General features: G+C 38.4%; 1 protein-coding gene across 1 annotated transcript; it reads right to left on the reverse strand.

The window, feature by feature from the left end:
- Positions 1 to 1851: 1851 nt before the first annotated feature.
- actr2b (actin related protein 2b) lies at positions 1852 to 16900 on the reverse strand. The gene is made up of 9 exons (XM_084391159.1): positions 16755 to 16900; positions 13543 to 13653; positions 9416 to 9631; positions 8925 to 8997; positions 8652 to 8788; positions 7131 to 7280; positions 5140 to 5285; positions 4776 to 4908; positions 1852 to 2667 (listed from the first exon to the last, which is right to left on the reverse strand). Exons 1-9 carry the CDS (start codon positions 16800 to 16802, stop codon positions 2497 to 2499), a joined length of 1185 nt encoding a protein of 394 aa, XP_084247285.1. The 5' UTR covers positions 16803 to 16900; the 3' UTR covers positions 1852 to 2496.
- Positions 16901 to 17482: the final 582 nt, after the last annotated feature.

Below are 17482 nucleotides of genomic sequence, written 5' to 3' on the forward strand. Positions count from 1 at the left end.
AATTTTGAACAAAATCAAGTCACCTTGAGTATGATATTGAGGTAAAAAAAAAAAAAAGTAACTGCAGAAAAAATATAAATCACATTCTTTATTTAAATCAGAATTAGGCAGTTACACTACCATACAAATAAAATAAAATAAAATAAAAAAGAGGGGGAAATAAGATCCAGTTACATAAATTGGAATTGGCACCGGACAAGGATATATTAAAAATAATATTGGACAAATATATGGTGTCTCTAATATATGCATGAGACAATATGAGGCAGAACAACTACCAATGTTTTTGTTATGTATGAATGTCCATAAACAATCGGTCTGAAACAATATTATCCATATCAGATTTGTTCTCTAACCTTTCTTAAAAATAGCATCCCAGCGTTATCAATTCAGGGAATAAATTGACGCAACTGTCAGATTTCAGAATATTTTTTTTATTATACACAGCACTGCATGTGAAAAAAAAAAACTTATAAAAAACAAAAAAACAAAAGGACAGCTAAGAGAATAATGGAAAAAAAAAAATTCTTAATATATATATATATATATAGAGAGAGAGAGAGATGCAAAAGCCTCTAAGTGCCATCTGAAATTTTCTTCTAGAATGATAATTTTGATCAAGCTTGTATACTTAAGTTCAATAATTTCACTTAAATGGCAATGCAAATTACCTATTAATTGTCATTTAAGTTAAATTACTGAACTTAAATACACAAGCTTTATAAAAATGATCATTCTAGAAGAAAATTTCAGATGGCACTTAGAGGCTTTTGCATCTGAACTCTTCATATATAATTATTGTATTTTTTGGGGGATATAAGCAACATAAAACTTCAGTTGCAACTGTTGAACGTATGTTGAAGTGTGCTTAAACTATTTCTAAAGGCAGACAAAGCAGAAGACTGGCCCGCCTGATAAATACATTAGCAAAAAATCCCACAGACTCTCAGTTCAATTTCTCAAAATGCAAAAAAAAAAAGAAAAAAAAAAAAACACCACACACTTCGCAGTAACTCGAGTCCCTCTTATTATTCTGGACAAGCACATGACACAGTAACAGGGAAACAGCACAGAATGGACAGACAGAAACAGCAGAAAGCTTCCCTACAGCTACACGACTAAAGCTTCATGGCCACACTGGAATTAAAACGACCGCAATAAGTTTTGGTTGCTCGGTTTCATTTATCGTAACACTGGCAAAGAAGTAATTTCCCCTGGAAAAAATGCATTTTATTCCTGCCCTCACATTCCAGGCAGACGATAACGCATTTGTCTCTCTGTCACCGGACTGACATACAGAACAACGCATCCAGTCGTGAACGGGGCTCATCACAGCTCATATTAGTCTTTGCAGTAATACAGAAGTGATGATGGTGGCTGTCATAACCACTTGTAAGCTTTGGTGTTGCATATTGCTATTGCTCATCACTGATTGGGTCATTCCTGTCACGCACTACTCTCACTCGCTCACTGAAATTGATATGCTTGTGTTGTAGTTTAAGGAAGCGTTTCTGTAAGAGTTTGTAGAAACACATTCTAGCTAAGATCAATTTAAAATTACAACATTATTTAGACAACGATGCCTAATTGGATGGAAATAAAAATTTAAAGTTGGCCATTACTCAGAGAGGAACTGACACTTCAGAATAATTGTTAATTTTTCATAATAACGATAATATTATAATTTTCTGTAATTTTATCAAATTTATCAGAAGTGTTTTAGAGTAACACAAACCAACTAATTCATTGCTAATACTTAAAGATGCTTGTGCTCGTTTTTTCCCCACCCAAAATAATGTCACTTCCTGGAGGAGGGTGACAGTAATGAATAATATTGATGATACAGGAACAATAAACTATAAAATATTTAATAATAAAAAAAATCATTCCCAAAAAAAACATGTTTGGTTCAAAACATTTCAAGTTACAGAAAAACAAAGTGATGAAATCATTTAAAAGTTTCATATTTCATTCAATATATTAAGACATATTTATAATTTGTCATACACTATCGTTCAAAGGTTTGGGTTCAGTAAGAATGATCATGTGACACTGAAGACTGGAGTTATGATGATGAAAATACAGCTTTGATCACAGGAATAAATTACATTTAAAATATATTCAAATAGAAAACAGTTATGTTAAATTGTAATAATATTTCACAATATTAACTTTAAGTACAATCATTTACTTCTTTCAAAAACATAAAAAGATCTTACCGACCACAAACCTTTGAACAGTAGTATATATAGATTATTATTATTATTATATAATTCATATATTCTATATTACGTGAAGGGGACAAGAAAACGCACTGCGAAGTAGGAATGAAGCGATCGCCACTCGTACATCAGTGCAGTGACAGAAGACCAAATAAAGCATAATACAAAACCTCCTCAGTACCATTCATAATTCAAACCCATACATCCACACCTGGTGACATGATTGCCTGAACAAAGGAGATGTAAAATAGATGCAGGGGTCGTTTATCCGTGTTTATCTGACGGTGACGCCGAGCTTCTCCAGAACGCGCACGCCCTTTTCCTGATACTCTTCCCGCGTCAGCCAGAAGTTGTCCTTGTCTTTCATGATGTCAGCCAGCACCGCTCCACCCAGGAACACCATGTGCTTGCGGCGGGGAGGGTCCTCGATCCGGATCTTGAATTTCTACGGGGGTATTAAATAGACAGCGTGACGAGAATTTCAGGGGAGTGGAATAGCATGGACACTGACCCACATACCAGAAAACGGTTTGAATGGATCTCTTTAATGCATATAAAAAGCACACTGTCCGGTTGGGAATCGAGCGGCCAACCCAAATGGGAGAATAATGAGGTGTACAGTGTATGTGGAGCCGTTCTGTGTTCGTCCGGCTATAAACAGGTGGGCTGAAAGGGTCTCACGGAGGCCTTCGCGTAAAGTCGATTGCTTTTTAATTTGCCTTAAACGCAGTTTCGGGATAGGCGGACAGACACGTCGCTCGGGCGTATCGGCATGCCATCTGAAATTGATCATCTATATATAGCGGCCTGACACGCGGCCCACTCTGAGGCTCCCCAAAATGCTTTTCCAGGCCAATGGCCAGGTTTTAAATGTGATGGAGCTCAGCTGGGCAGTGTGCGTGTGACTGTGTTTAGCGGGACAGGAGCAGGTGACGCAGCCCCACCTGCTGGTGCACAGGAGGCATTACCACACATCTGTGTGCGTTTCAAAAGCTCAAAGACTTTCTTTATCCCAGCTTAACCCTAATCAAATATTTGATATGTACATTTCTAACATGCGTGATTAAAACTGCTGTACACAATCTAGTTCATGGCTTCTGTTGTCTGACTGATAGTTTTACATACTTGTTTAGCAAGTAAATGGGCCCTTTAGTACAATTGTAAAAATGTCCCCTTTCAGGTCGTGATGCACTTGAGTTTTTGCTGTGTATTCTGTACTGATTTGTATAAAGTAAACATGAGAATAACTTTTATAATATTAGTCATATTTCAAGATGAACATTTACTGAAGCAATAAGGTTTACTTGATTATCCACATCAGTTTTCATCCATCAGGCTTTTGAGGAACATCTACTTGTTCACCGCTCAATCATCATTGTATTGCATTGCATTATATGTTTCGCCCCACAATAAAAACTACAGAGCTTTGATAAAAAAACTAAACATTTAAATATCACCTTACAAAGAAATATTATTAGAAGATATAGAGTGAAAACTGATATTCATATGCAAGTAGTCCGTTATAAAAATCACATTTACATTACAAGCTATCAGAATTTCATCTCACTTTTTGGCAATAGAAATATCAGCAAATGGACCAAATTACATATTTTTGCTCAGTTTGGGTCTTTGGGTGTTTTTTCCTCCTCAATATGAGCTCTGTGTTCTCACTATATCACACGTTATGAGCCATAAAAGCCTGATATATCAAATATAATATTACACACACAAAAAAAAGACTTAAAAAAAAATATTTTGTCTAAAGTTTCTGTTCCGGACTATTATTTTTTATGTAAGACTTTACAAAGTGAACTATAAGAACCACTTGATTTAAACACTGACTCTGTGGCACTATTACCCTGGTAATCCAGAGTTCTCGCGAGAGCACAAGTTGAATTTGCTCAGCGAGTTACTCTGGTGTCTAGTAATGATGCTCATTAAATATGCCCCTCTATCTGAGCTGCACCAATCACATCGAGTTATCTGATATAGGCGGGCCAGAGGCGAGCTAAACAGATGACGACAGCGCTGCGACGTCGAAGTCATTAGTAAACATTGCAAGATGGCTATGGATGAACACCAGTTGTTTGAAACGGCTTTGGCCGCTACAATGAACGAGTTAGACTTGGCTTTTTATCTAAAACAGGAACAGAAGACGCCGCTCGAATCCTTCCTTTGCAAGAAGGGCGTTTTTGCTGTTTTGCCGACCGGATACGGTAAGAGTCTAATCTACCAGTTAGCTCCGCTGGTAGCAAAGCGATAACTTGTTGTGATTGGTCATAGTGTTATCCAATTGTGTGCAGTGAGATTTTCAAAAGCATGCTTGGTGCCGCCCCTCGAGCTGGCCGATTTTCATTAGTCGACGCCAGACCATTAATCTTTCAGATTTAGGTCTGGATTTCCAGGCTATGGCACTATCACAAAGTTGGTAAATCATTCACTCTATCGTCCAGCCTTACTTAAACCTGTCAAAACTCAGATGCAAATGGGCTACTGTTGAACTCATGTTTGATGGATGACACATTTACACACGCGCTGATTGGGCAAACTTACCGAGAGCTTGTCAACGTCACCCTTCAGTACCCGCTCTAGATAAAGCTGCTTAAGTTCCCTCTCTAGTCGAGAGGGCAGACCAGGGTACATGGTGGATCCTCCCGACAGAACAATGTGTTTATAGAACTCAGCCCTGAGGAAGAGAGAGCATGATACAAACATACAGTGAGGTTCATTGATACTGGAAGGGTAAAGGGTGAAGTTAATAAAAATGACGGGAAGACAAAACCAAGTGTTCATTTTTAGGTTATCATGTTAATGCTTGGTTTGTTTATTTTAGTGTCACATTATGACACATAACTTATTGTTATATTGAAGGGAGGATCAGATCAGCAACTATAGGAAGAGTGGAATAAGAGCTCACCTTGTGTCAATGTCTGCCGCTTGAATGGTGTTGAAGAGCAGTTCGGCCACTCCGACTCCTTCCACATTGATGAGGTGAGGCTGAAACAGAGCCTCCGGGGCCTCGAACCTCTCGCCTCCAACCTTAATAACCCGGCCATCAGGGAGCTGGAGGCACAGAGAACATACAACCGTTTAGGGTTTTAAATAAGTCAATATAAAGAGGGTGTTCACACTTGTAGTTCGGTTTGCTTGACACAACGAAAGTCCCGGTCCGCTTCATGTTCACAATGGCATTTTTAACACCGAACCTAAAGATACTGAACCTACACAGCACAAAATGCTTATTTTACTTTGTATTTTTGTCTTGTTTCCTTGTTAATCAAGAACATCAAGTCGTTTTTGCTTAAAATAAGCTAAATTATCTTCCAATGGGGGAAGAAACAAGCAGGTAATTTTGCTTGTTTTAAGCAAAAACTGGGTGTCAGAAAACAAGGTATAATAGCTTGCATCATTTTACTTATCTAGTAAATCCTTCTTGATTTAAGAATTTTTAGATATTTGGACTGGAAACAAGACAAAAATACACACATATATATATATATGTGTGTGTGTGTGTGTGTGTGTGTGTGTGTGTGTGTGTGTGTGTGTGTGTGTGTGTGTGTGTGTGTGATGCTTTTGCTGTTGATATAAAATGACTACTTCCCTAAAGATGTAATTAGACAAGATTTGATATGTAAAAAATATTTAATTTGATAAACATGTATGTATGTATATGTATGTATGTATATACACATATATAATCATCTATATAGTAGTCATTTAATATCAGCAGCAAAAGCATCACACACACACACACACATATATATATATATATATATATATATATATATATATATATATGTATTTTTGTCTTGTTTCCAGTCCAAATATCTAAAAATTCTTAAATCAAAAAGGATTTACTATATATATATATATATAAAAATCACAATATATTTGTGATGCTTTTGCTGCTGATATAAAATGACTACTTCCCTAAAGATGTAATAAGACAAGATTTGCATCTTAGAGTTGGGGGAAAAAAAGCTTACAGAGCTCAAAGTTAAACAATATTAAACTGTCTCCAGAGGCAACAGGACTGTAAGTGTATATGTTTTATGATAAGTAACCCGGCTGATAAATACTGTGGTACATGACCACTCCTAGTGTCAACATTCGGCTGCTTTCTTATCACATGCCCCGGTACTTCAAATTGGCCTTGATAATAAGATGTTCCTGTTAGACTGAGCGAAGTTCTCAGGTCTGAAGGGTAACCCACAGCGAGCCTAACTGTGATGACTAATGAGAAAATGGCGACAGGGTGCGTGGGAGTATATAAAGAGCCCATTGAGGACTGTCCAGAGGTCGGAAATGCAGAGCTTCCCAGCTGGGGAAGGATTGTGGCCACGCAGGAAATGATGTTACATGCTGGTTAGGCAACTTCAACACCACACAGCCTTCCTTGTTTCAAAACTTGTTCTTTTGATGCCCTCTAAAAGAAAAAGTTCAGAAATGAAATCAAAAGAAAAATACCACACCCATACCTACAAAAACTCAAAGAAAAGAAGGAACTCGGCCCAGTTTATGTGACAAGTAAAACTCTGACCAACTGTTGCCCCCTTGAGGCCACTCTGCTTAATTACACATCCAGCAGCCAATCAGAATCCAGCAGTGTGTGGCGTCTCACAGACAGGATGTCAAAGTGTAGACTGAAGAATTTCCCTCTACTGCTAAATCCAATCCAAAGGGCCATATTACCATGGAAACGCAGAACACTTACGTGTCCCAGTGGGAAGTCTGTGAAACCACATACTAAAAACTCCAGCCAGAAAAACTTCTGCCTCACAAACTGTAACTTTCGAACGTCTCGGCAAGAAGGATACTTTCACGCTGCAGGCTGTTAACACCTTTTTAGAATGCAACCTTGCGTTAAAACGGTTCATGAAATTCTTCCCAGAGTCACATAAAACTGACCGTGTAGGTCTCCACCAATACGGTGGTCTCCAGGGCGAGCTTCTGTTCCTGCTCGATGTTGTATCCCACGTAGCAGAGATTCTCCTTCATCATGCGCACCGTCTCGAAGTCTGCCGAATGGTTGAAGGCGTAACCTCGCAGCAAGAGCAACTGTGTGATGCCAAAAAACAAACAAACATGTCGGAATGTAAGTCACGTCTCTTTTAATCATCTGACGCGACTTGCGACGTTTTCCAAAGCGGGGCTCTGGACGTGTTCAAGGAACGAAAACAAAAACGAAATCAAGTTTAATCATTCTGAACAGAAATGCATATTTGAAATTACCTTTCACTGGTTAATACATTTATTTAATCTTTCCGTTTAACATTTTGCTTCAGCAGTCGATTTACCAATCATTGTTCAAGCTCATTTCACATCTTTTGGATCTCAGGAATTGTTTAAGAGGATATGACACCAACCGTTAAAGCATTACATTTAAGTGAAAATGAATGGCAGGTAATATCCAGCCTGGTGTGTCTTCTTAAACCAGCGAAAATTGCAGGTTATTGTAGAACTGCTGCTTTAAAATAAGCAAACCATGTTTTTTAAGGTAGTATTGTGACTTTAAGTACAGGCAAACACTCGCATGTGTCGTTAGATTATTAACATTTGACCATAATCAAGGTTTTCCACCAGCGAATGTCTGAGATTTGTGTTGAGACAACGGCCGCATCTGAGGCAGTAAGTGCATCCCGTTACGTTTCACAGCTTACAAAGGTTATTGTAGCTATGTATGTGAGCGGGCGCTCAGTTTTTCTTGTACATTTGGCCAAAATCTTGTGTTATAAAAGGTGAAGTGCTATGCATAGGCTGTATTGGCTATGACTAGATGGCAAATAGCAAACTAAGACTCTTCTCTGCTCCTCATATACATAAAACATTAGCCTTTACACACATCGTGGTTTTTTGCTGTACTTGTGCAAACAACTAGTTCTTTATTTACCCTTGCACTGCAAACAAGCAGAGACCATAATGTGTGCAGGACTTCATTCCCGATTGAGGCGGGTGGAGCTTCTGTATGCGGTTTTGCCGACAGTTTGAGGATAATTTTACAACGGTAATGTAAAAAATGTATTGTAAAATACTGACTCGGAGTGAACCGATTGATTTCCCCCCCCCCCCCAGTGTTTAAGCCTTGTTCCAAAATGACTTAATTATCGTCAAGCACTGTTCTTTTAGTTTCGCTTGAAATAAATGAATTTAGGATTGGTGTTCATAATGAATGCCACTATAAATTATGTTTGTTTTATACTTATATTTCTCATTCCTTCTAAATACTGTTAAATTTAAAGGATTTGTCGAAGAGTGACGTGAACTATACTTTTAAACACAAAAACTTGCTCTGTTTGAATGGCCCCTAAGACTGAATAAGGTAGGTAGTTGCTTTAACATGTTATTAAGGCAATTTAGGGAATCGTGGGACATCTAAATGAGGAAGTGAAATGACGTACTTCACATTATTTTAAGTTAAATATTCCATACCTTAATGAGATAGCGCGTAATGTCTCGTCCCGCAATGTCCAGTCTCCTGGTGAGATGGGGCAGAGAGAAGCCCTCGTACACGGGACAAATGTGGGTTACTCCGTCGCCCGAATCCACCACCACCCCTGTCAGAAGGCCTGGGTGTCGCACACAGACAAATATTGAACGAATGTCCGAAACAAGCGACGCACTGATCGCAATAAAATGTTTGCCAATTCAACACTGAGCAATAATGTCATGCACAAGGTTAATACAGTGCATGGTATAACTCACCTTGAGCATAAAGTGTTAGCACAGCCTGGATGGCGATGTAAACACCTGCAAACTGGTATGTCTCAAACATGACCTAAAGGGCAGTGGGACAAACAAAGACAAATTAAACCGTGATATATTTATTCATCTTAACAGCATTTATTTAAAATAGAAATGTAACAATGTAAAAATGTTGACTTTCACTTGACTTAAAATTAAAACTTTTGAACAGGAGTGTATATTCATAATTAAGGGCATCAAAACTCTCATCTGTGCATGTTCTCACACTTAATTTTAGGATATATTTAACACTAAAAGTTATCTCATGAAATTTAACAGTAATAAGAAACTTACGAAATTTACCATTACAAACAAGAATTATAGCAATATAATAACTCAGATTAGGGGGGTGGGTAGGCTTCATTTGTCTTTATGGAAAGAATAATTTCTTAATTGTTTTCTTTGGATTACGGTGTGAAATGTGACTTCACAGGAATGGTCTGACTACACACCTCTATGATCTTCTCACGGTTCTTGGTCGGGTTCATGGGAGGTTCTGTGAGGAGGATCTTGCAGTTGCGCGATTCGATATTGAGCTTCTCCGGGCCGAAGGTGTAATCCCATAAGTGCTTCATATCATCCCAGTTCCTGACGATGCCGTTCTCCATCGGATAGTTCACCTCCAGCATTGAGCGCAGTTCACTCGCTTCATCTCCCACCATCAGATCCTGAGCGATCATAAGACAAAGGTTAGGAAAACCATCTCGGCTCATAGCTATGATGACGAAACCAGAGGTCAGTGATACAGTATATCCGCCAAAAACACTTCAACGTGGCAGCTTCAATCTCATGTGCCACAGCTCATCCACTTTGGTGCAGTTAGGGTTCGGGTCACGAGGAAGCCTTCGTTACGGCTCAAGCACAGTAAACACAGCCGCTGAGATGAGATGGGCGTACGGACAGATGTTGCACTCGTTCACTAGAACCAACATGCACAGAACAGCAGATCTCCATGCACAACAACATGTTAGTAATTTGCATTGACCACCCTTTACCCCAGATAAACCCTCACATGTTTCCTAAGGTGCACTTTTAATGTTAATAAGATTTTTACATTAAAAATTGTCATTATTTAGAAATAAAAGGCATTTTTCCTAGCCTGATTGTAGCCCTCTGATTTGAACGCTCTGTTTGAAGGGGCGTGTCTGTGTGAGACTGCTGTGTAAACTCCCACTGCTGTGATTGGCTAACGCAGTGGTTCCCAATTCCAGTCCTCATGACCCACTGCTCTGCACATTTTGTATGTCTCCCTTATTTAACACACCTGAACCAGATCATCAGCTCATTAGGAGAGACTCCATGAACTGAACTGAGTGTGTCAGATAAGAGAGACCTACAAAATGTGCAGAGCAGTGGGTCACGAGGACTGGAATTGGGAACCACTGGGCTAACGTAAGTATTACATGTGAAACTCTCTCGAAAACTTTTCGCACGTTTTTACTATTACAGCTGTCGAGATTAACCAATTGTGAAAAGAGTTTAGAATTATATTTTGATCTATTCCCATCACATGAAATGTTGCAGTGATGAGCATTGAGCAGATGACAGACAGTCGGTTGATCGCGTGAATGAAGTGATCTTATCATTGCATTGTGATTTCTGCACTCTCACGAATGCTTTCACCATAAATAACAATGCAAACACGATGTAAATACAGTAAGAGCTTCTTTGTGCAGTGTAACAGCGTCATTGATTACATAACAGGAGTTTTGACAAGTGTCCAGATAAAGTCACGCTGTGTGATTGACAGCTTCAGCGATTGTAAAGGGAGTGTTCTTTTTTTAAATCGCTATTTGTATATAATTTAATCACAGTTTAAATAACAGACACAAATAAAGAAAAAAAGTGAAGTTGATCGTTTAGTCAATGGCTTGATTTACTGATGCATTAACAGCACTGAACGATTTTGAGAAAGAAAATCTGTCTGAACTTGAATAATTACACATCAGAAATCATGTTTGTGACGTTTCTGATGGATCCATATCGTAAAGGTCTGTTTGCAAAGCCTGCGCTGAAATTGAGACTGAATTACCAAATAATCCACAGTGAAATGTACCGAATACAAACAAATAATGCCCTGCTGAGACTTTCACATAGTAAAAAACACATTCCTAGCATCAGCATCCATCAGAAGGTAACGATATTGATCCTGTGTCGATCTTTTCTCGTTCTCGTGTCACCATTCACTAACACGCCAGTAGGCGGCGCCAAAGATGCAGTGATGTAGACGTAGGCGTTGATATTCAAAGGCGGTCTTTCACGCCACTATTACATCATAATTCCACACTTTTCAGATCATATCGTGTTCTGGCCTTGGTTTCAATAAAAGCTGTTTTTGAAATAACAAGGAAGTTTTGAGTTTTGAAACGTACATGATATTTTTATAGTATAGCGACCTCGTAATCAAGGAAATTTTAATTCTCAGTTCATGACCCCTTTAATACCTGTTCACACCAAAGAAGTTTTATTAATCGTTCTAATTCTATGAGAATAGGGAAGTCCACACCATAACTATAACGACTATAACGTTCTTTTAACCCTGATTGATGGAGTGTGTAGCTTTTCATTTCTTAAACAACCATGTAGGAAGAAACATCATTCCAGTAGACTTTACAGAGAGCTTGACTCTTGCAAAAATGTATGCACCTCTTGATGGAAATTACAACATGTTATTTCCATCAAGAGGTGCATCAGTGTTTGGTCAAGATCTTGTATTGACAATGCAAGAGTCCAGCACTCTTGTAAAGCCTCCTCCAGCACATCCCAAACACTTTCAATGAAGGTAGGAGCCAACTGTGTGAAAATGATTATTCATGCTCCTCACAACCATTATTTCACCATTTAAACATGATGAATCCTGACATTGTCATCCTGGAATATGGCCATTATTCCACGCTTCTTCATACATGGTTGTTTAAGAAATAAAAAGCTACACACTCCCTCAATTATGGTTAGAAGAACTGTTGCCAAATATATAACATGCTAGAAACATAATAATCACTGCAATAATGATCCAGTCATAGACTCTTCAGCATGTGCCTATTTAAATCCAAAGAGTGGCTTTTTTTTATAAACACACTTTGGTAATAGAGATGCTTGTCTGAGAGAACATCTCTAATAACTAGGAAGGCTTTGAGTATTGAATGAATCACTGAATGTTAATTGTATGGATTATCACGTCGTGCACGGGTACAGTGTGTTCTTTGGCACCGGCACAGGATGTGTCTGCTAGTGCCATGTGTTTTCAATGGAGCCCCGCTGTCCTTAAATTTCATCTGTCTGACTAACTTCCTGGGTACAGCACACCTTCAGTAACATTTAGTTTCTCTGAAAAGGCATATTCAGCGTTGTCTACAAGTGTTTTGAAAAAAAGGAGCTCTGCGTGTACAATATCTTGTGAACACTGCTACCAATGCATCTTTTGTGGCACTCAGGATCTATTAAGAGCTTACTGGTTTTCTTCTAGTTCCTCAAACATTATTCTAGAGGCCAGAGGACACTGAACAGACAGACAGGATGATGGGCCGCTACACAAAGTGCAGAGACATCAACATTTCCCTCCATCTTGAGGCCGACTTCTGCTAAATCTATTTCGGACCGGAGAAGGAAATTAAGCTATAATGTCTGATGGGGATATGAATAGATGCCAAGTTCTGTGAAAGACATTTGCAGCTTTGAAACAGAAGACAAAGTGCAGTGTAAGAGCACTTGCACTGTGGCAATTTAGATAATACAATACACAAAATAAAGGGCCGGGCAATGATATAAACTTCAGTAAAAGAAACTGTGATTTTCTATAAGGAATGAGAAACTGTACAAAATAAATCAAGAACAAATAGAAATCGAAGGTCAATAATCTGCAACACCACTGTAACACTGCATGGTGCAACACACTCTCCTCAGCAGGCGATAAGTGTGTTAAACAGAGCAAACGTCGGGCTGCACTTACCATTTTTTTGCTATTCTACTTTACCATGTGAAGAACAAGAAGGAAAGAGTGTAAGTATTAAAAGAAGGTCAAACAGGACAGAATGAAGGCTTTAAAGTCCCCCTGTGGTCACAATCAAGTATTTAATGTTGTTTATATGTCTATGTGGTGTTTTTAATGTGCTTGCAGACAAACCATGTGCAAATTCATAAGTCGACACCATTGCTGAGTATTTTCTCCTTAAAACTGCAGCGAACCAAAGACAGTCTCAAAAACACGCTTTGAAATCTCTGGTTTTTCTGACGTCACAAACTACCTTGTAACCAATCAGATCAACGTGTGAGCGAGCTTTAGCATATCATTAACAGCAAACTAGCAGGGGAGTCTCGAGAGATGCAAGGTTATCCTGGTATATTGTACTGTTGATATGAAATATCGGAAGATTTAGCAATATAGAGGGTATATGATGCGGGTGTATTATGATGCTATGACGAATGATATGCCTTGACTACAGGGGGACTTTAAAACAACAAAGCTAAAAGTTTTGAACATTACTTTTGAGAATCCTTCAATACACCGTATTCTCTAACAAACTCCAAATTGATCATCTGACCAGGCAGAGAGTAGACTGAGTGCGAGTGCGGACCTCACCTTAATCTCAATGTTGCCCACTTTAGTTGTGGATCGGATGATGGGCCTGCCCACCAGTGCTGGGAAGATGTGCTCTGGGAAGTTGGATCCGGCATAGCCACACTTGACAAACTGAGAGAGAGAGAGAGAGAGAGAGAGAGAGAGAGAGAGAGAGAGAGAGAGAGAGAGAGAGAGAGAGAGAGAGAGAGAGAGAGAGAGAGAGAGAGAGAGAGAGAGAGAGAGAGAGAGAGAGAGAGAGAGAGAGAGAGAGAGAGAGAGAGAGAGAGAGAGAGAGAGAAAAGTAATGAAGAAGACTGTGCTCATCCTCTACTTGTTTAAACAGGAGAGACAACACGACAGCAAAACAAAACTGAATTTGATGCCTTTAACACATCTTGATGATTGGCCGTTGTTATGGTCCGCAGGTGCAGAGGTCATGTGCTACGTGCAACAAAGAAAAAAATTAATATATATACTTTTTTTCTTTTCTTTTTTTGCATTTAGCATATAACCTCACCACCTGCAGACCATAACAATGGCAAATATTATTATTATTATCACAGTCACTACAATATTTGACCAACTAGGTTTTTGTGATTACAGGATAAAAGTATCCATTTCATAGAGATTTGCACTCAAAAATAGCAATTTCTAGCAAGATGAGCATAATTAGAAAAAATATATTTAATTGTATAGAATTTTTCCTGAATTTCCAATGACAAAAGGCCTGGTTTTAATGCTACAACACATATGTTTTATAAAATACTGCAACAGAGTGCCACAAGAATGACATAATTGTGTAGGCCAATCAGGAAGTTAGCGTCACACTGGTTCCCTCGACTGCATTTTCCATTGGGTTTTGGACTTTTGCAGAAAATAATCTCTGTTAACCAACAAAAATGTATGATTCTTCATGTTTTGTTCATCATGATAATCTTCACAAATGAACACAACTTTTATGATCTAAATGCAATCACCGGAAATAAAAGCCAAAGCTATAAAGAACTACACCACAGGAACATGACTTCAACGTCACGATGGCTGTCTCCGAAAACTCTTTCAATCTAAACCAAAACAGTTTGATGTGATGCCGTTTAATGTCCTGATATACGCTTTATCATAGATATGTATACGTAGATGCCGCATTCGAAAGCTCCAAACACGGTCAACTTACAGTAAGAATTAATGATGCCACAACATTACACAGCTTCCCACATAAATTGGGATAAACTTTCACAAGTGTGAGAATGTGTTGGTTTGTGTTTTTATTAGGGGTGTAACGATACCCTCATGTCACGATTCGATACATATCACGATACTGAACTCACGATACGATATTATTGCGATACTCCAAGACATATGTCTTAAATGTTAACGAAAAATTAACTGTTGATTAAAATGCTAAATTTGGTATTATATTGTAGGTGTGAATGAATACGCTTGGACTTGGTGCTGGAAACCCAAATGCAATAATAAAAATATTAAATTATTAAATATTAAAATATTTTAAATAATGTAGGCCACTTTTTACTGGTAACATCAGACATTTGGCATTATCAGGACCCACAAATATTCCCCCATTGCATTATTATACATTAGATTCAACATTATATCTAGTAGTTTAATGTAGTACTGACACGAAAACTCTGTAAACTTAAATTTTATCACGCAGTAATTTTTCATTTTGGGTGAACTAGCTACGATACATATTGTTGCATTTTTGTATCGCGATATATTGTGAAACGATATATTGTTACACCCCTAGTTTTTATATGTATTAACTTTTACATTTTATACTTTGGTAACTTTTTATTGTCATGTTAGCGGACACCTTCATCTTGTTGTATTGTGTTAGTTTAGCAAAATCATCTGCTGAAGTCTGTTGAAGATATAAAGAATCATACATGTGTCTAACTACGGTTGCATGTGTGTGTGTGTGTGTGTGTAGTTCCATTGAGCCACTGTTTAGCAACTGCTTTCCACACGACACATAAAAATGACCACAGACCTTATTTCAGGCATTTAACCAACAAAAAAAAAACAGGTTTCCAGGTTTTAGGGCTAACTCCTGCTGCACTTTATAGTTCATACAGCATGTGATGATCTGTACATTTTTATAACAACAACTGCTCTGTGAATCATCACCAACAAATAAGTTTGCATAAAACTCACTAAAAATGTCACTTGTTTCTCATGGTAACACGATTCCAAAAATGGTGTGAAGGCTTTCAGGCTCGTTTATTGGTCAAGCAAACACTTGCTTTCTCTGTGCATGCTGTGGTTTTAACAGGTGACATCACTTCCTTCTGACTCATCACGGCTCTTTGTTTCATTGGCGCAACCACTTTTAGCATTTACTAAAAATATACTACTAAAATATTCCTTGATCACATTATTCCCAGATCTCACTGTTTGCATTCTGATCACGTCACTCCCCCGGCCAACTATGACGTCAAAATATATGACCACGCCCCCAAAATCCCAGGGTAAATTATACCAGGCATCAATTATATTATGTATGATGTCCTGAATTTATGATCTACCAACACAGATCTTCCCCAACATTAGTGAAACTCGATTTGTCTTACACAGCAATCCGCCGAAAGGCGCGAGAGGAAGTAGCTAACATCACCCGGTGCTTGCATTATGCAAAACGTTATCAAAGCAAGTGGATGATCCATAAAAGGCAACATTCATAGTGGATGGGAACAGCATGTTTTAACTGTAGCCACTGTAAAGCAAAATTAATCTCAATGATGTAACGTTATTATGACAGCAATGACAGGAGCAAGCTAGCAGGCTGAGATAACGCTGCTAGCTGCAGGATTGAGCCCAAGGGGGTTTGATCACGCAACCGACCCACAAACGAAAACACCAAATGATCATTTGTGTGCCATTGTGTTTATATTATTATGTATGCAGCGATATATCAGGATCATATACCCAAATCTCCCCACATTTCACAGCAATTATGCTGCTAGCATCTAATGCGGACTGTATTGAGCTGGCTTTATCTTAAATATGAGAAATAAAGAACATGAATCGCTTCACAGCAGGATAACACCGAGTTCTCGGCAGAGATGAATATAAGTGCAGCTGTCACACATTCCTTATATATGCGCTAAGCTTTCATGACTTCCTGTTAGGGTTCTGTCTTCCTCACTCTCATTTAACTTTAGTCAAAAGCTAAACGAGCCGAAAATAAATGACAGGTGTTAGAGTTGCGAACGTACCCCTGTTCCGTTATCACAAACCACCACTTTTCTTCCTTGGCTGTCCATCTTTCAAAGCACCGGAGCCGTCAGAGGCAGCCGAAGTTTCTGAAGAAAGTGCCTGTGCTTCACTCACTTAGCAGCAGCCGCTTCCACTTCCTGTTCCTGACACTCGCGCGAGGAGATCTGCCTGTTTTTTTTTTTTTATGCCCCGCCTCCTGCGTCCCGATTGGCTACTAAGACTTTTCAAGCGGTCTACGATTGGACAGCTGAGGTGTCATTCATATAGCCTTCACTGAAGTAAACACATTTTCGATGTGTTTTCACTTTTTCCCCCCTGTAATATCTTGTAATTAATAAATTATGCCGTTAGGTTGCAATAATTTATCATTTGTCTCCTACTCTAGGGATACAGTAAAGAAACACACACACACACACACACACACACACACACACACACACACATTGTATTATTTAAGAACATAACAGACGTCACATTAATAGTAATAATAATAATAATAATTTATTATCTCAAATTGTCACAAATCAAATGACAAGGGGTCATAAGGAAATTGAGCGCAAACAGTATTTAAAAGAATAGTATTTCATAAAAACAATAAGACCAGTTTAACACAAATGTTATATGGTCAAGGAAGGTACTCAACTCTTAACATAAATTAAAACGTTTGTATCATTATTATTATTCATTACATATTTTATTAATTAATTTAGATTTTACCCCCGCTGTA

Source organism: Rutilus rutilus, assembly GCF_951802725.1.
Source record: "Rutilus rutilus genome assembly, chromosome: 20".
In the NCBI taxonomy this organism is placed as follows: Eukaryota; Metazoa; Chordata; class Actinopteri; order Cypriniformes; family Leuciscidae; genus Rutilus; species Rutilus rutilus.